General features: G+C 35.6%; 1 protein-coding gene across 12 annotated transcripts in view; it reads left to right on the top strand.

The window, feature by feature from the left end:
- Window positions 1-20,481, top strand: part of LRRC7 (leucine rich repeat containing 7) — a 475,871-nt gene that overhangs the window by 163,554 nt on the left and 291,836 nt on the right. For all 12 annotated transcript variants that reach the window (XM_084871851.1, XM_084871861.1, XM_084871862.1 and 9 more), the window contains one exon: window positions 1,109-1,311. In XM_084871851.1, coding sequence (XP_084727977.1) covers window positions 1,109-1,311 — 203 coding nt within the window. The remainder of the gene's footprint in view (window positions 1-1,108; window positions 1,312-20,481) is intronic.

Raw genomic sequence — 20,481 nt, 5'->3', positions numbered from 1 at the left:
CCTCTAGTAGTACAAATAACTAGGAAGCTACATAGTGCACTGGAACTGAGAGGAAGACACTACTCATTATTTTTCCTGGGGAGATATCACAGACAGAGACCTTTTAGTTAGAATGAAAAGTTTTCAATCAAACTATCAGTGCCTGATGTAGTTGGGGAAAGAGTCCCAAACATGTTTGTTTGTTTGTTTATGCTTGTATTTGTTTGATCATTCTATATTTGTTGTCAAGCATGAAGACAAATACAAAATATGAACAAAACACAATTTATATCCTCAAAAGGCTTACAGTCTATGAGAAGAATAACATGAAAACTAGTAGATTTAATAAAGTATTGTAGGTGCATGATACAAATCTGTACACAATTTATGGTATTTAGTCAGTTTAACTTAGAGAAAGTCATACCAAGGATATCACAGGTTTCTACCATGATTACAAATTGTTTCCTCCCATTAAAATCATAGGATTCATAAATATAGGCCCTCATTCTAAGCACATAACCAATCCAACTTGGATCTGTTGTTCCAATAGAACATAAGCTTCATGAAAACAGAGAATCTATTCAATTCATCACTCTCTTCCCAGTACCTAGATCAGAGCCTAGAACAGAGTGGTTTTTCAATGAGTATATGTTGACTGATTATATGAATTTGTGGGTCAAAAAGAAGAGATCATAAACCTTAGTAGGGAAACTTGCAGAAATGGGAGAAAAGTATTTTTTTTCCCAACAAATTCTGGAGGTTTCTGTTCGCTACTGTTATTTGTGTAAAACTAAAAGCATATCATAGATCCATGTTTCAAGGGGGAGCATAAGCATAGTAATAACATTACAGGTTGGCCCAGTTCTGTTATTCCAAAACTGTGCGATATTGAGAAGTCTCTTAACCTCTCTAAATCCATTGTTTTATTTCTTAAATGGGAATAAAATCCTATCTCACATATCTTGTAGGTTTAAGGATTAAATGATACAATGGTTGTGCATGTCCAATATAAAGTTTAAAGTAATAGGCAATTATCAAAAATATACCAACATTAAATTTCTAAGTTTTAAATATTACAAGAAGGTAGTTGATGAAGCAACTGTGTTTTTCTTTTTCTGTTCCTCTCTAGTGCATTGCCTGGAGATGACCACCAAACGGAAACTCATCGGCCGTCTGGTGCCGTGCCGATGTTTCCGAGGTGAAGAGGAAATCATCTCAGTTTTAGATTACTCCCACTGCAGCCTTCAGCAGGTGCCAAAAGAGGTCTTCAACTTTGAACGGACATTAGAGGAGCTTTATCTAGATGCCAATCAAATTGAAGAGCTACCCAAGGTAATTTTGACAGCCCAGAATATACTCTGTATATGAGGTTTTCATAATTTCCAAAGACTTTTGGCATAATGCTAATGCTAACTATAGCCCTCTGCCCTGGTGACTGACTAATCACTCAAATTGGTATAAGTTACCCCAATAGTCTCATTATCTTTTTTTTATTTATCAATATTACAAATTTATTTTAACAAACACCAGTCAGGATTTTTGGAAAATGTTACATTTTATCTAATATTTAAGAGGAAAATGTCTTTATTATTTTGTTATTTTGTTTTTTCCATTTCATTTGTAACTTCATCTGATATGTTAATAACCAATTGAACTCCATGGAAATGATCGTTTATTAGATTATGCCTTGTTATTTTAATTGAAAATGACCTTCAAGAAAATATGGATTGGTGGCTTAAGATCAATAACTTCTGTGTTTTTAAAAAGGAAAAGAAAATATGGTACTATTTTAGAACTGAAAATTTTATATGCATGTATGTTCAGGCGACAATGTTTCAAAACCTTGAATTACATACTCTAAGTCTAAGAAATGCTTCACACACACACACACACACACACACACGAAAAATGTTTCTGGAATTTGAAATTTTTGATTATTACAGATATCTAATTAAATGATGTTTAAAAATAATTTAATAAATACAGTATAGAAAAATCATTAAAAACTAATACCAAACTTTATGTACACACAAATGCACTCACAGAATCTTTACAACATTGTGCCAGCCAAAGAAACTATCTCTTGGGATCTTGTTCTCCATTGCAGAAAAGATTGATGACCAGAAATTAGCTAATGCAGACCGAGGTTCAAAATCTAAACCACTGGATCCTAATAACCACTTAAATACATGACTCAAATTAATTAATCACATGGCATTTACCTGTGAAAGATTTGCACAATGGCTAGGAGGGGAGAAGATTTTCATTTTCATTACTTTTGCTAAATAAAAATGCATATTAAATATCCAGAAACTAGAAAAAGAGTCTTCTATAATTAAACTAACTTCATTATCAAACTCTAAGTAAAGCATGCTGGTCAAAACAAATTATAAATAATTATTTTTATGTAGGATTATTAATTGTGGTGTTTATAAACACTTTAAAGGCAGGAACTATTTAATGTATATTTCAAAACCAATATATTTCTTTTTTGACAACCTAAGTGTACAGTGTCATCTTAGATCTTTGCCCAGGAGGATTGGGTTAGGCCTAAAAATAACTTTGGCCAATGGATGATCTTCTGGATTGCACATTAAGGCTGGACTGAACTGGGCTTTCCCTTCTTCCACCTGACTATGAATTACTTGAGGGCAGAAATGCCACGTTGTTTAACTTTGTTCCCTCTACACATGCGTGCATGGTGAAAGGATACTCAATTTATTTGTTGTCACTACCAGGTGAAACAATGCAGAGAACTTCATTACTATGGTACTTGATTAGCAAAACTATGTAAGGGTAAGCAATTCACAAATGTTACATTTAGCTCTTATTTATTAGAAAAAATAAGCACACATATTTTTGTAGGGAAGGCCAATTTAGGATTTCTAGATAAAAATAAAGGACATCCAATGACATTTGAATTTTAAACTATAAGGCAGACAATTTTTAGTATAATTATGCCCCAAATATTGCACTGGATATGCTTATACAATAAAAAGTTTGTTATTTGCCTGGAATCTAAATTTAATTGAACATCCTATATTTTTGTTTGCTAAATCTGGCAGCCCTTAGTCCCTCTAGTAAATTAAAATATTTTTTCTAGTTCCATGTGACAGATTCTGTAAGCAAATAGTAAAACATGATTAATTAATAAAGCTGTATTCATTTAATATTTACTACACAGTATTTTAGGCTCTGGGGGGTATTTATAAAGAGAAATATTAATTCTTGCTCTCAATGATCTAACAAACTAATTATAAAGAAGGCAGAAGCATTATAGGTAAATGCACAATAAGATATAATTAGAACCAGATCTGTGGCAGAGCTTATGTATTTCAAAGAGTTCTATACTTGGGGAGAAGGAAGAGGGCTTGACCAAAAAGCACAGGTGAAAAATTAAGATGTTATATGGAAAGGAAGGGAGAGGGATAGTACAGCTGTGAAGAGTCTGGAGCTGAAGGTGCATGTTGGTGAGCTCCCACTACATGCAGGGAGAGTATGAAGAGTGGAAGAACCCAGATTGTGAAAAGTCTTGAGAGTCATACAGCATTGCTGGATTTGATGCATTAGGCAGATAATTCCATTGAAGACTTTTATACATCAAGTCAGTAGGAGCTTGAATAGGCTTGCATTAATAATAAATTATACATGTAAACAAAGACATTCCCAAAATATAAGATGTATACTTTCCCAATGTATTAAAATTAAGAAAAGATTATCACCTTTTGTTATTGGTGTGCTTTAGATATTTTAAAAGATCTTTCACATAATTTCTTAAGGTTTTGATGAGTCCCCAAATTCAATATTGTTGTTTTCATAAAACATCCCTGTAAGTTAGTTTCTTCTAAAGTATCTGCTAGCGAGCTATGATCAAAATTATCTGACACTGAGATATGTCATAACAGTACATTAATATGCTCGTACATTTTTAGGAAAATGGGAAATTAGAAAGAGAAAATAATAATGTATCAATATGGGTTCATCATGTGTATTTCAAATAATAGAAGACCCAATCCAAGTTAACTTAATTTTCATAAGAAATAGGATTGATTGGTTCATATAAGTGTCATATCCATCAGGATAAGTTCCAGAGATAGTATGTTTTTATTTGCCTTTGTGAGATCGACTTTATTCTTAAGCTGCCTTCCCTCCTGGTGGCCATCTGTCTACAACATCTATAGAGAGGAACACTGACTCCTGAAAATTATTTTTCTGAGAGGGACAAGAAAATGTCTTCTCCAATATCTCTCAACTAATTTGTCCTTAGGTTTCATTCATCTTAATTGTGCACTTGTTCATTGCTGATCCTATCCCTTTGCTATGGAACCTTTTGTGGTAAGAATGATGGCATTGTTATAATTGGGTTAAACAGTGATGGGCTACTGCTATGGAGATATGATTTTGGTAACAATGCAAAGGGAAGAGGTAGAAGAACTGATGGGGAGATTACCACAATAGACACTACAAACAAAATGTTATAAAATGATTTCATGAGGAAATTTTTCTTTTAAGCAAAAACAATGTATAAAATTTTTGAAGACCTGTAGGCAAAATATTAAGCCCTTCAGGGATTTAAATTTTTGAAGTTATATTAAATGACATTTTCTTCTGCCATCTTATATTATGGTTTTCTTTGGCATTGGTACCATTGTGATTTCAGATTTATTGAATAATGTGACAGCCAATCATAGTTTTGATATTACATTATGGCAAGACTTGCCTTTTACAAATGTTTTTGTTATTTTTTCCTGATATTTAATGCTGAGAATATTCTAGCTGGTAATGACTTCCTACATAAGATGTTATACAACAGGTAGAGAACAGAGTCAAGGTTAATGGCATTAGGTAAGGATATGTCAAGAGTCTGTCAGAAAAGAAACAAAAATAGATATGAAAGAACAGGAAATTGTTTGATGAAGAATAGTTCAATCTGTGTTGCTTAATGTAGTAAAAGATAAAAATACAAAATGGCATGCCTTTTGTTTATTTTCTGCTTTTTCCCCCCCTGACTCAAGAAGATATATTGGCAAAAATATTGTTACGAGAGATATCTGATATTTTACTGCCTAGGTTTTCTTGTAGAATTTTTATGATTTCGTGACTTACATTCAAGTCTTTTATCCATTTTGAATTTATTCTTGTGTATGGTGTAAGTTGGTGGCCTAGTATCATTTTTTTTTTAATGTAGCTGTCCAATTTTCCTAAAACCATTTATTGAGGAGACTGTCTTTACTTCCTTTTGGGATAACATGGATGGACCTGGAGATTATTATGCTAAATGAAATAAGCCAGACAGGGGAAAAAAAATACCAAATGATCTCACTTATATGTGGAATTTAATGAACAAAATAATATAACAAATAATATAAAAATAGAAGCATAAATACATAGAACAAATTAACATCTACTAGAGGGGAGGAGGGTAAGAGGTAAGTGAAAAAAAGTGAGGGAACTAAGTAGCCACAGACAACAGTATGATAATAGCCATACTGTTGTGGAAGTGGAAAAAGTGAGTCAGTGGGGGATGGAAAAAGACTTTATCTTGGGTTATGAGTACATGATGCAGCATGAAGATGGTGTTTTATTGAGTTGTAAACTTGAAACCTGTATGGTTTTATGAACCAATATCACCCCAATAAATTCAATTAAAAGTGATATGCCTTTTACACAGTGATAGAAATGCCACAATTTACCATTTAGTACTTTTTGCTTGTTATTTTGAATTTGGAACTTAAAATTATAGACAGTGTAATAGACCATAACAGGTGCATATTACATATCCCATATATCTTCATATATGGAAAGGCAAATGTAAAAACAAAAAACAATAAAAGGAAAACCTACAGAGATACTCCTTGAAACTGAAGAGCAACATTTAAAAAGAAAATATAAATAATTTTGGAAAAGCAAATATGTGATCAAAATTGAAAGACATGTAAAGTAAATTTGGTAGATGAGGTCAATTTAAACATATGTAAGAGAGGACCAAACAAAGCTGAAGCACCATACTTTAAAAGTTTTCTTCTTTCATAAGTTTACAACCTACTCCTGAAATTTTTTAGAAATTAAAACCTGAGCTTTGGGCCCTAACTGGTTTGGCTTAGTGGATAGAGTGACAGCTTTTGGAATGAAAGGTCCAAAGTTCAATTCCAGTCAAGGGCATGTACCTTGGTTGTGGGCACGTCTCCAATAGGAGGTGTGCAGGAGGCAGCTGATCAATGTTTCTCTCTCATCAATGTTTCTAATTCTCTATCCCTCTCTTTTCCTCTGTAAAAGAGAGAGAGAGAGAGAGAGAGAGAGAGAGAGAGAGAGAGAGAGAGAGAGAGAGAGAGAGAGAGCACCTGAGCTTTGGAATTAGATCCTAGCACTGCTGCTTTGTTGGCGAAGCATTTTATTTTCTTAAAGCCTCAGTATTTTCCTTAGCAAAATTGGGAAAATAATAACACTATTCATATGATTAGATAGCTGATGATATAGATAGATAGATAGATAGATAGATAGATAGATAGATAGATAGATGATAGATGATAGATAGATAGATAGATAGATGATAGATGATAGATAGATAGATAGATAGATAGATAGATAGATAGATAGATAGATGATAGATACTAGATAGACTATTGGGTGAGATAATTCATGTGTAATACCTGGAATAAAAAAATCCTATATAATAAAAGGGTATTATGCAAATCGACTAAACTGCTGAATGACCAGTCAATGTTATATCATTTTTGAGTAGATGCAATCTTGGAGATTATTTAGCTTTAATATTACTAATAAGTAAATTCAGGCCAGGAAAGGTAATTAAGTTTCCTTAGGCCACCTGGGATGTTATATTCTATCCAAAACTATTACCGCATTCTATGTTAGTTAGGGTAGAATAAGTCACGCTATGGTAACAAGTCAAAATCTCAGTGAATAACCAAACAGTTTTGCTTTGAATCTCATGAGTGTTCACAGGAACCCGTAGCTAACAGGTAGTTCAACTCTCCACTCAGTGCAGAAATGGCTACTTATTACTTCTCTTGCAACAGTCATCCAACCTATTCATGACATTTCTATTAATGATAGAATTCACTAAGTTAAGCAGATCCTTGCATTACTGGAAAGTGTTGGTTAGTACAATAGAAAGTTCTGCAACAATTAATTAAAAACAAAATACTGGAAGATGCTGGGTACTGGAGCTCAATGTCATGTGTACTATGGACCACAGGGCCCCAAACAGATAAATTTGTATTGAGAAAACAATGACACACATGTGTTATAGAAAAATAACATTTTATAGTTAATTTTTTCTGCATTTCCACAAGTGTTAAATCCTATTTTTAAAAAGTGATATATCCCTACAAAGAAATATTACTTGGCAATGAAAGGCAATAAAGTATTGACACATGTTACAATGTGGCTGAACCTTGAAAACATTATGCTCAGTGAAAGTGGTCAGGAATTTATCAAAGAGGGATGTTTCAGACCGGTGAAAATGTTGTCTTGGTCTGCCTCCATTCACTGGACCATGAATAGCAGAAATCCTCATCGGCTCTTCAGAAAATAAATGTGCAACAAAAATGCACCTGAATCATGTCAGCCAGCAGTCAGCAGGTAAAAGAATGCTCCAAGTTAATGACCAGCCAATGGGCTTGAAAACTGCGGGACAGCTGTTTGTGCTGAGTCTTTACATAAAAGCCACTCAGGCTCTTTGCTCAGAGACTTGGCTCCTACTCCTTTCTCTTCCATAAGACCTGCTCCTTCATTCCCTTCAGTCTTTCCAAAACTCGCCTTCGCAGAGAAGCTTCTCCCCTCAATTTTACACAAAATAACAACACCCACCACTACTTATTCCTCTCAAGAAAATTTTAGGCTTAATTATATCTCTAGAAAAATTTCTAGTTCAATTCAGTTGTTAAGTACTATTAAGATATTGCCTAAATATTTTATCATTGCTATAGAACAACAGCATAAATAGTCCCTTCTGTTAATGGTGTCTGTTATTTTACAAAGAGTAAAACCTTTGACAGTGGCCAGAGGTGAAAAAGAATGGGGAAAGTTGGAGCAAATCTGCAAAGGACACAAAAAATAAAACACTCCCACTTTTTAAATTCTTTCATTTTTTAAACTAAAAGTTGTTTTATGTCCACATTATTACAGAAGTCCAAATGGGCTTGAGGTGAAATTAGATAATTTTTGTGAATTCCTTCCCCCCAATTTATTACCTAATACAGTGCACTCAGAATTTTTTTTGTACTCTCAAACTCTGCATACTTTGCATAAAAATTAGATCTGCCCCGTAATTTTTTTCAAATAAAGGAATATTTTCTCTTATTCTAGAAATAGTTAAAGAAGGGACATCATAAAACTTATTTTTGCATGTATGGGGGTGGACAAAGAAGTAAGTCTTCCAAAATCCCTTTTAAACAATGTTTTTTGATACTCATTTGAAATATTTTAATAGAAAAAGATGATTGTATAAGGAAGCATTCTAACAGTCTAGTCACTATAGTCACAGAAGAACAATGTAAGGAGTTCTAAAGAAAAAGGACCTAAATTTAACATGGTTCTGACTAGCCCTGTGACTTCAGACATATTATTTAACCTCTTGGAACTTTAGCTTCTTCACCTGTAGTAGACGGTAACAAATTTATTTCAGTTGTCTCCTAAGAGTGAGGATCAAACATTATAAAGTATATGAAAGCCCTATATAAACAGCAAAATTATATATAACCCTTGGGTTAAGAGAAATAGCTTATTTTATAAGAAAGGGCATATGTTTAATAAAGTTATTTTATTTATTTAATATACATGTAGACAAATTATCACTACAAGCAAAACTAAACTTTCATTGGCAAACAAATAACTATGGACTTATAGTTTTCAGTTTTTCTTAAAATTTAGTCCACAAAAACTAACTGACCATTTTAAGTAAAGATGGACATTTATTGGAAATATATCTGGAGTTTATAAAATCAATAAGAGCCTGAAGAACTTTACCTGGGAAAGGTAGGATCCAAGAGAGCTGTGGATGGTTGCCCAGAATTCACAGCATAGGATAGTATGGATCACGCACTGCTGTTCTCACACCCCTATGTAACCCTGATGTTTGTTCAAAATACAAATTCCTAATGCCTCCAAATAAATAACAATGAGGGATGTCCTTATAAGGAAGGTCAAGGTACTAATGCAAAAAGGGGAATGGATGCTGAACAGCAAACTAACTAAATATCTTACATATCTTTTGGCTTCAGTTTGTATTGATTCTTTTTGTCATTCACTGATATTTGCTACTTAGAATTCAGGAGCCTGAGGCCATGTTTTTCTTAGACCTTTAAATAAAATTATTTGAAATAAAGGGCACTGGCTTATCTTGTGAGAGGAACCATAGAAGGATTATTTTAGAGTGACAAAGTATGTGGTGCTAATTCATAATTGTGATTTTAGTTTATTGAAACTTGAATGAGCATTGATTATTTTTTCTTCGACCCAAAAGGAATATTTTAAAGTGAACATAATTACTTTATCACCATAGTTGCTGGTTAAACAATTGTTATGATTGAGAAATATGAAAAGGTTTTCTTTAGGTTAAATATAGCTTATATTTGCAAATGTAGAAACATACAACTGCCATTTGTTCAATAAAATTACCTCATATTTTAATTTCACATTAACAGATAATTCCTTAAGTGTTTGTCTTGCAGAAACATAGAGTTGTCCATAATGTTGGCATTTTACATAAGTAGTCCAACATATATACCTATGGAGGACTCTCCTAAGATCCTGGGTTTAAATAATGTGGGGGGAACAATGACCTTCAGTTCTTTCACTACCTCAAACATATTCAGGGTGCCTTATTCTGTTCTTCAGTGGCAAAGGTATAGGATTTATATGAATATGTAAAACCATGTTCAGAATAATGCTGTCACATAAGCGATGCATAAATAATCCAAATTTGTCTCTATTTAATATTGCCTGAAGCATCTTTCTCCAAATCTATTCTTTTATTGCAATTATTTTGCCATTCACATGCAGTCATTTTTTTAAATAAATAATGTAGATTGACTCTCTAGAGACCAAAGGAAAAGTTACATGAAGAACATATTTTTATTTAAAAAATGGTTTATAAGTGGAACATTTTAGATAATTTTTATTACTCAGATTTCAATTTTTGTTTAAAATATTTTATTTGTCCAAAAGTTTATAGTATTAACAACTCTTGATTACATGTAATAGTGAGAAACTTGGACTTCTGTCATGCCCCAGTCATTTTTTGAGCTGTTTTATCTTCCAACTGAACATTTACTTATACTTTCATTTATTGCTGACCTTTACCCAAATTTCAAATCTCATTGAAATTTAATTTTCAATGAGATTGAAAACTCATTAGCTGACTTCTACTGCCAACTTTGGGTAAAATATACCTATTGATCTGTTCATTCATTCAGCATTTCTTAGTACTAATTATGTGCAGACAGCTGTTTTGGGTGCTAAAAATACATTATTCACTGGGACCAATAAGTTTTTATTCTCACAAAATCTACATTGCTACAAAAAAGAGTGAAGATAATTTTTAAAAAGAAAATGTTAGGTAATGGCAAGTATCATGATGAAAATTAAGCAGAGGAATTGCTGGAAGACTGTTTTAGTTGAAAAGACAGTGAATGCTTCTCTAAGGAGTCATCTTTTATGTTGACTTTTGGATGACAGGGAGGAGTCAACCATATATATCTGAGAAAAAGCATCCCAGACAAAGGAATACTCTAGGATGGGAATGACTGTGGCATGTTCAAAGAACAGAAACAAGGCAAGTGTGTAATGTGTGAGGACAAGAGCAATACAAGAAGCAGTAGGAGGTATAAGTAGATAGTGGGACTAAACCATGTAAGTTCAAGTAAGCTAGGGAAAAAGACCTTTACATTTTATTCTAAGTGAGATGAGGAGCCACTGAAAGACTTTTAAGGGAGCAGGTGATATGAAGTAACATATTTTAAGAATATCTTTCTGGCTGAAATGTGGGAATACACTGTGGGAAGTCAAGAGTAGAGGAAAGGAACCTGTGGCTTCAAGGAGATTGATGTAGAGAAGAAAAAGAAGCATTTCAGAGTATGCTTTGTAGGTAATATTAATAGGATTTGCTAATGGAATGGATTTGGGAGATAGGAAATTTGGACCCGAAAAGAGATTTAGAAAGAATTTCTATTGACAAAGGAGGGAGAGGGGAGAGAAGGAGTTGCTGTATTTGTATTGTTGTCAGGGAAACTAGAGAACAGAAGATGTTTTAAGAAGAGTAGTGCCGAGACCGGTTTGGCTCAGTGGATAGAGAATTGGCCTGCGGACTGAAGGGTCCCAGGTTCGATTCCGGTCAAGGGCATGTACTTTGGTTGCGGGCACATCCCCCAGTAGGGGGTGTGCAGGAGGCAGCTGATCGATGATTCTCTCTCATCGATGTTTCTAACTCTCTATCCCTCTCCCTTCCTCTCTGTTAAAAATCAATAAAATATATATTAAAAAAAGAAGAAGAAGAAGAGTAGTAAACTAAAAGATTGATTTGCGATGACAGAGGGAAAACTTCTGTATCTGCTAGCATTGAAGTAATTGGTGATTGTGTTAAGAGTAGCAGTGTGTGGAAAAAGTGAAGCAGGATTGTAGAAGCAATGGTGGACAGCCACATCACTCTTAAAAGGTTTTGCTGTGAGAGGAAGCAGAGACATGAGACAAGTTAGAAGTTGAAGGTCAAGATAAGTTCTTTTTTTTCTGTTTGTTTTCTGATCAATGGCATTACAGCACATTTAAACACAGATAGGAATAAATTAGAGTAAAAGGGGAGAAACTAAATGAAGGAAATTTATCCAATAATTATCTTAGCAAAGTCCTGAAGGCAAAAAGACATGGGATTCTCAGAATGCATGGGTCATCTTGGAGAGGAATGAGAACATTCATCCATTTTAATGAGAAGAAAGAAAATATCAGTACACATGATGATGGTCTGTAGAGACTGAAGGATTTGATCAATATTGAAATTTGTTTAAATGATAAAGGTCTTAATATGTTAAATGCTGGAATCCGTGAGCTAAGGTTGGAATCCTCTTGCTATGAGCTGAGAAGTTAGGAGAATGGGGTAGATGAAGCAAGGTCACAGAAGAATATAATTCACAAGAGAAATTGAACATCTTCAATGTATAAATTAGCTATATTTGTAAAGTTGCTTTTTTTAAACAGCATATGATTATATTTAATACACAAGTTTGATACAACCAAAAAGTAAAACACCAGAGTAAAATAGTAACAAAAACATGGTATTTTCATTTGCAATGCATGAGAAATGGCTAACGTTTTTAGTCATAAACAAGCTCTTAAAAACCAGTGACACTAGAATAATGCAAGAGAACTGGAAATAAAATGAAAATATATAGGTGACGAGGAAGCAGTGAGCATGTGATTTTGCTGAGCAGTGATGGAGAAGAGCTTCTCTGCAGTCAGTGAGCAGAATAAAGACACTGACACCTAATAGTCTATAGCTCTGATCCGTGTTGTGCAGTTTGAACTCTCAAACAGCACAGTCAGATTAATGAGAAGGACCTAGAATGAGGGGAAAGCTAACTTGAGTCTATATATAAATTGAGTATTTTTAGCCATAGCAATTCCATTTCATTGGAATTTTTTCAACAAGTTAGTTGAAGTAAAGTTGCTTCTTAAAGTGGCAGGTTGAGAAGGAAATACTGGAGCCAGATTCTTCTAAAGTCATATTAACTTATATGCCTGGACAGTGTATTAGGAGGAGAAATGGAGAAGAACAAGAGAGGTGAAAGAGCAAAGAGGAAAAGGCAGGAAATGCAACAAATACATGCTTAGCACTTATTGAGTGCTGGGCACTCATATGCAATAACACCTGTGTTTTCAGAACAAATCTGACAAGTAGGTTTTGCTATCCTCATTTCAAATCCAAGAACACTGAGCATATGAGGCTAAAATAATAGCATGATCCTTATAATACAAATTACTTTAAATCCCATGTTCTTTTCACTTTACGAATCTAAAGACAGACCTTTTATAATTTGGCATATGACTACACTTGGAGATGAACAAGAAATAAAAATGTATATTAAGATTTTTATCCTATGGAACTGGAGAGTATTATGCTAAAGCAAAATAAGCCAGTCAGAAAAAGATAGCTATCATATGATCTCACTCATATCTACACTAATAAAACAGGAAGATGCAAATTGTCCATACCTTTTCAATGCCCACCATCCAATCAGGAGTGAGTATGAAAATCAACCCAACAAAGATGGTGGGTTAATTTTCATACACAGGTGCCTAGTGGCCTCTAGGCAGTGTGGGAAGGCGAATAGGTGGCTCCAGCCAGAGCGAAGGTGGTGCCAGCAGCCAGGGGAAGGAAGGCCCATTCTTGCATGAATCTTTGTGCATCAGGCCTCTAGTCTTATAATAAAGAGGCAATATGAAAATTGACCCTTACAAGATGGCCACCCCCATGTCATCACAAGATGACCACCACAAGATGGCTGCCCCCACATTGTCACAATTTGGTCGGTAGGGGAGGGCAGTTTTGGGCAACCAGGTCTGCATAAGAGCGCAGTTGGAGGTGATTGGGCCTGCAAGGGAGGAGTTAGGTTTCAATCGTGCTGGCAGGGGAGCAGTTCGGTGTCAATCAGGCCAGCAGAGGAGCAGTTAGGGGGTGATCAGGCTGGTAGGCAGAGTGATTAGGGGCAATCAAGCAGCCAGGCAGGTGAGTGGTTAGGAGCCAGATTGTGAGAGAGGTATCGGGCTGAGATTGGGCCTAAACCATCAGTTGGACATCCCCTAATGGGTCCCAGATTGGAGAGGGAGTAGGCTGGGCTGAGGGACAACCCCCACTCCCCCAGTACACAAATTTCATGCAAGGGCCTCTAGTGTGGGATATAATGATCAACATAATTTGATGAACAAGAATAGATCCAGAGACAAATGGTAGGGGAGGGGGGAGGTTTGAAAGCAACCAAAGAACTTGTATTCATGCATATTAGCATATGCATGGACACAGGCACTGGAGCATTGGGGGCTTGCCCAAGGTGAGAATGGCTTCAGGGGAGAGGTCAATTGGGGGGGAAAATGAAGCCATGTGTAAAACTTTAGGCAATAAAAAAAAAGAATATAGAAAAATAACGATTTTTATCCTAGAGAACTGGGGAAATGATGCTATAAAAAATACATTTAAAAGATATCTATTCAGATCCTTTGCCTGTTTTTTAATTGGGTTGTCTTCTTGAGGTTGAGTAATATAAGTTCTTTATATATTTTGGAAATGAACCCCTTATCAAATGTATACAATGGGTTCCATTTTCATTTTGTTGCTGGTTTCTTTTGCTGAACAAAAGCTTTTTAGTTTCCTTTAGTCCTGTTTTATTTTTTCCTTTGTTTCCCTTGCCCGAGGATAAATGGGAACTGAAAGAGATTTTTGCTTGGAGTGATGGATGCATGGTTGCAGCATGCAGATGGTGTTTTGTTGTTGAGTTTTACACTTGAAACCTATATAGTTTTGTGAACCAATGCACCCCAATAAATAACATAACAAATTCTGTTTTAGATGCAAAATATGAGCTATTAGCTGAGCCTCCTCATAAAGACACCAAAAAATAGTGAGATATCTGACACTGAGCCCTATCAGATCAAGACTGCCAATCCAAATCTATCTTTCATCCAGCAATTAGAAACCAGCAGTCCTGTTTTGTTTGGCCTGCCAATTTTTGAAAAGTGAGCTAGTAGCCAACTTATATTTTGCCAAGGGAAAAAAAAAGTCCATATTTCTGGACTCTTTAAAAAAAAAAGTCTGGCCGAAACCGGTTTGGCTCAGTGGATAGAGCGTCGGCCTGCAAACTGAAAGGTCCCGGGTTCAATTCTGATCAGGGGCATGTACCTTGGTTGCGGGCACATCCCCAGTGGGGGGTGTGTAAGAGGCAGCTGATCGATGTTTCTCTCTCATCGATGTTTCTAACTCTCTCTCTCTCTCTCTCCCTTCCTCTCTGTAAAAAATCAATAAAATATATTTTAAAATAAATAAATAAAATAAAATAAAGTCTGGTGGTAACAATTATGTAGATTCGAGTATCACTGGCTTTTGATGAAGTAGCTCTATTGGCCACAGATTCCACCTACGCTGCCACTAACAGTGAAGTTACCCATCTAGTTCCCACAGGAAATTGTGTTTGCAGCCTAGTGTGTATATTCATTAATCTTTTCATGAAAATGTATCTGCTATGTGCCAGATACTTTGCTAGTCGCTGGGAAAATGGTGATTGAATAGACTTACATTGAACAAGTAATTGCATCCAGTGTGCTGTCTTCTGTGATAAGAGGGGAAGCAATCAGTGATTTGCAAACACATTCAGCGGAGCATCCTGAGGAATGTCATTTCAACTAAGACTTAAGGATGAGTAAGAGTTCAGCAGGAGAGGAGGGAGCAGTTTCCCGAAAGAGTGTAAATGAGGCATAATTGAGGAACTGAAAGAACTGAAGTATTGCTTCAATACATAGTGCAGGAGTGACAGTGGAAGAAATGAGGCTGGAGAAAGTAAGAAGCCCTTCTATGCTGAGATCAGAAGTTTAAATTTTATCTAGATTATGTGAAAATTCACCGGGTAGCAGCAAGATCAGATATGGGTTTTAGAAAAATCGTTCTAGCTATATCAATAATAGGAATAAAAGTGTAAATCCAGAGGCAAGAAGGTCCGGAGACATCTGAGAGAGGATGATCGCCTAGTCCAGGGGAGTGACCCTGAGGATGGAATCAAGGGCACAGCTTGAAGAGGCTTTTGGAGGCAAAATTTACTGGATTTGGTCATCTATTTCATGTCTTGATTTGGGGATGGGGAAAGAGAGAGCAAAATGAGTCACAGGTTTCTACTAGAGGACATGCAATAAACCAAAAGATGCAAGGTATGGAATCGAGGAAACCAGAGCTTAGTTTGGGGGTGGAGTTCGCAAATGGATTTATATGGAAGCCATGAATGCATCACACTGAGACAGCAACCTACCCAGACTGGAGCCAGCTACATCAGGTGCAAGAATTAGTTCTTCTAGAATAAACTGTGGGCCTAGCAACTTATCTGATGTGCTTTGGCATTTGGAGATAGAATTGCTGGGCATTTGACAAAGCTGTTTGAGTCTTTGGAGGGGAAATTAAGGTTAAATGTATAGAAAACCAGGCAAATAAAAAAACACAGCAACTTCAGGAAAAATAATAAGAGTAAAAAAATCAAACACTATATGTAAATAAACATTACTATCAGCATTAACTACTTATATAATAAAAAATTCTAGTATAAATATATCAGGAAGATGGGGGGAAAAGTGTGATGGTGGTTGTGATAATAAATGATATGATTTTTTCACTTGTCATAATATGAAATACATATATAGTATCTATAACTGATAAAACAAGAATTAAAAAATAAGTCTATTCTCTAGAAATACAGAAGAAAATACAAGAAATGATAGTCAAAAATGTTGAAAGCATTTACCACTAGAAGAGGGATTATAGGATGCAAATGAGAGGACAAAGAGCTGATGTAATTCTTTTATAAAAATAAAAAATAATTATAAATAAGAAAAAGAAAGAAAGAGAATTAATCTGGGAGACAAATGCTCCAAGGGTTAACCTGTTGGTAGGTCTGACCAAATTATGGTACTTCCTTTTGAAAATGGTCCATAAAACACACTGATTAATGTAAATATCCAATGCTCAAGTGAATTATAAAGTGTCATTTGAGCAAATTAAATGACATAAAAAGTTAAAATGTAAATTTATAAGTGTTGGTCAATATTTGCTGTCTACTCTTTTCACTAGTTCTTAAAATACTAGTTAGTAACTGATTTTACATGTGTTAATGTTTGTTTCCTGGCTCGGTCCTTATTATATGAATTAGATCTAAATCAGAAGGCATTTTACTAGTGTGGCAATTTAGACTCACTTCTAGAATGAAATAACCTTTAGAGAATTAATGGAGAATTATTTCTTTAGAGTATAAACACAAGCTTTTTCTAAGCTTCTTTATTTTTTATTTGCTTGGTTTTCCATACACCTATACTTCAAATTTCTAGAAAAAAAAAATCCCTATAGTATTTATTATTATACTTTAGAGAAATTCCCTAAAGATTGGTTTCATTCTAGAAGTGATTCATTATTATAATTGCTGCATTATTAGAATGCCTTCTTTGATATAGAACCACTTTATGATACAATTCTTGGCCAGAGACTCCTGGGAAGTCAGGCCATAGTCAACTTGTTATAGGAACATGAAATTACCTTAATGTGATTATGAGATTGACCTTCCATAGAACTGGCCCATAGCCACATGTAAAATCACATGTAAACATTTGCTTTCAAAATTATGCATAGATATGTGAGACCATGAGTTAGGATCTACCATCTCATACATGTGGTACGTTTTTTAAAAAAAATAATGACAATTAATTTAAAATCTTCTAAGAGAGAAATGTGAATATGTTATGGAATCAAATGAAAATTTCATCTGAATTGAAAAGAAAAAAAAATCACATTCACTCTATTCTGTTGTTAGAGGAACTGTGATGGAAATTTAGATAACCTAGACTAAACTTCAGAGATAATGAACAGTTCTTCAGGTAATGAGAAATGATAGGAAAGAAGTGAAGCAAGCCCTATCTGGTTTGATTCAGGTTTGTCTCAGTGGATAGAGCATCAACCTGCAGACTGATGGGTCCTAGTTTGATTCTGATCAAGGGCACATATCTCAGTTATAAGCTCCAGGCAAACAGCAACGTGGCTCTCTCACATCAACATTTCTCTCTGTGTGTCTCTTCCCCTCCCTTGCACTCTCTCTAAAAATCAAGAAAAATATCCTGGGGTGAGGACTAACAAAAAGAGGAGCAGAAAAGTGAAGCAAAGGATATGAATAATGTAAGCTCAAGTGCATTGCCTGTTTTAGTATTGCTTAACTTCAAAGCTCAGCTCCAGAACTCTTCTGGCTCTTCTGGTTGCTGAGATGAGCAGTTAGCCGGGAAATATCCTGTGTATTGAAAAGCAGTCAAGCTTTAGAATCTGGCAGACTTGAATTTGAATCCCAGTTTGAGGAAGGTTTTCAGCCTCCATTTCTCTCATACTTGAAAGAGGGCATCTACCTTGTAGGATTATTTATGTCAATACCAACTTTGTGGTAATTCTTCATTGTTGTAGAAAAAAATAGCATGATGCTTGTAAAGTGTGAGCATGAGGCCTCGCAAAACACAAAACCTTCAACAAATGGTGGCAATTGGTAGGAGCTGCAGTACTTGAAAGAACAGCAAAAAAGTTGGCTTTTTGTTTTCCTGTAAAATGAGAAATGATAATCCCACTTTACAAAAAGTAATTTTCTTTTCTAAATTAAGTGATATAAAAAAGAGAGTCTTTTGAAGATATCCAGTCTTCCAAAATTTAGGTGAAATTTAATGTTCTAACAAAACCCTAGAGATATTTATGCTTTCTATACAAAGAGGCAGCTTGCTGTTTCTGTAATGAGCCCAAAGAGCAATAACTGAGTTAAATCTTGACCAGAGATTAGTGAAAATACCAACATTCTCTCTTTTTAAAGCCTTTTTACTGCTTCTTGACTTCTTGGTCACAGGTTTTTTTATTTTAGCCTGTGTGGTGTGTGTGTGTGTGTGTGTGTGTGTGTGTGTGTGGTATTTATTGCTTAGAGAGTTATGTTTTCTGCTTTCTTCACATTTTAAATGGATGAATTAAAGGTTTGTTCTCTTTTTTTGAAGTGGCAATAAAGATTAATTATGTTGAATATAACTCCCATGGCCCTTAATTGTCTCTTTCCTGTCTGTCAGTGGCCTTTAATAGGAATAAAAATTCTCTTTATTTGTCCAAAATAATTAAGAATTGACTACATAAAAGCTTATAATGTATGTTCACCACATGAATTGGCTCATTAACATTAATAATGGCTGCTTCTGTCATTGCCAGTGAAGTACCACCAGCCTGCAGGGGAGATCTAACTACCAGGAGAAAAGGAGCAGGACCAGCAGGGCAGGGTGAGGGGGATGCTGACACAGGAAGAACAGGGTCACAGAAACCAAACCAAGGGAGTTGAGATTCTACGGAGGCAGTGATGACATTGTCTGATGGGACAGGAAGGCCAAGTAGGGCAAAAACTAGATAATCCATTACACAAGTTTTATTTGTGGCTTTTACAATAACAACATCAGGGGAAAGGAGGTGAGAGTGTCTTGCTGTTCCCATTCTCTCTAGGTCATCGCATCCATCCAGTCTCATGTTCTCAGCCGCCCCACTGAAGACTTACAAGTCTGCTTTGCCAGCTCAGCCCCATATCTCAGTTTTCAGATCTGTACGTGCTTTCTGGATTTACTTGAATATCCCACTCAACAAGTCTAATTTCCCTTTGAAGCCTGTCTCCTGTCCTCTGTTGGGTAACCATCTAGTTCCAATACCAGGACCCTGTCATCCTTTACTCTTACTTCTCACTCACCTTACTCATCACACCAACTGCCCAGTCTTGTTGACTTTGCCAGCTCTTTCTTAAATCTAATCTCACCTCTCTACCATGAACAGAGCCTTTGTCAGACCCTCATCCATCTCTTAGCAGACTAGAAAAGTCTCCTTATTTTTAAAAAATATTTTTTTTATTGATTTCAGAGAGGAAAGGAGAGGGAGACAGAGACTGAAACATCAATGATGAGAGAGAATCGTTAATTGGCTGCTTCCTGCACACTCCACACTGGGGATCAAGCCTACAACTTGAACATGCGCCCCGACTAATTCATAGGTAGATGCTCAACCACTGAGACACACTGGCTGGGCAGAACAGTCTTCTTATTCATATGATCCCTGCCCCCCGCAATTCCTTCTTCCTATATACAACAGTGATATTTCTAAATGTGAATATGATCAGGCCATAATCTCTGTTAAGGTTGTTCCCTGTATTTACAGGCAGGAAAGCATGCAACTAAAGCCTCCTGTTGCCTGGATACAGCCTCCCTCTCCTACCCCTAGCTTCTGTTCTCCAAGTCTCACCAGCCTCTTTCTTGCCTCTAAGCTCAGGCTGTTTCCACTGTCTCATATGCCACTTTAATATTCATCTCAACTGTGGCCTCCTTCACAATTTCCATTCTTCTCTCACTGGCAGTTACCTCACACGCCTCTGTGCCTCCATGTGACCATAAGTGCATGCCCACAGTTGTACTTACCAAATGTATGTAATTATTCTTTCAAGACATATTTGTTTAATGCTTTTATTCTACTCCATGGAAACAGAAGTTAAGGAGCAAGACACTAGACTATGAGACTTGGTCTATCTAATCTTTAAATGAGTACAACGTTTGGATCAAAGTTAGGATCTCACTAAGGTACTTGTTGCATAAATCATTATAATAGCATTGGTAGAAGTGGATTATAAAAATATGTGTGTCAGATCATATAAAAACACAGTAGAGGGGAAACTAATCCCACTTAGCTGAGTGGTCAGGGAAGTC

This window comes from Pipistrellus hanaki (genome assembly GCF_964339955.1).
Source record: "Pipistrellus hanaki genome assembly, chromosome: 2".
In the NCBI taxonomy this organism is placed as follows: Eukaryota; Metazoa; Chordata; class Mammalia; order Chiroptera; family Vespertilionidae; genus Pipistrellus; species Pipistrellus hanaki.
Note: the sequence above shows the minus strand (reverse complement) of the source record. Positions and strands in the feature narration are given on the sequence as shown.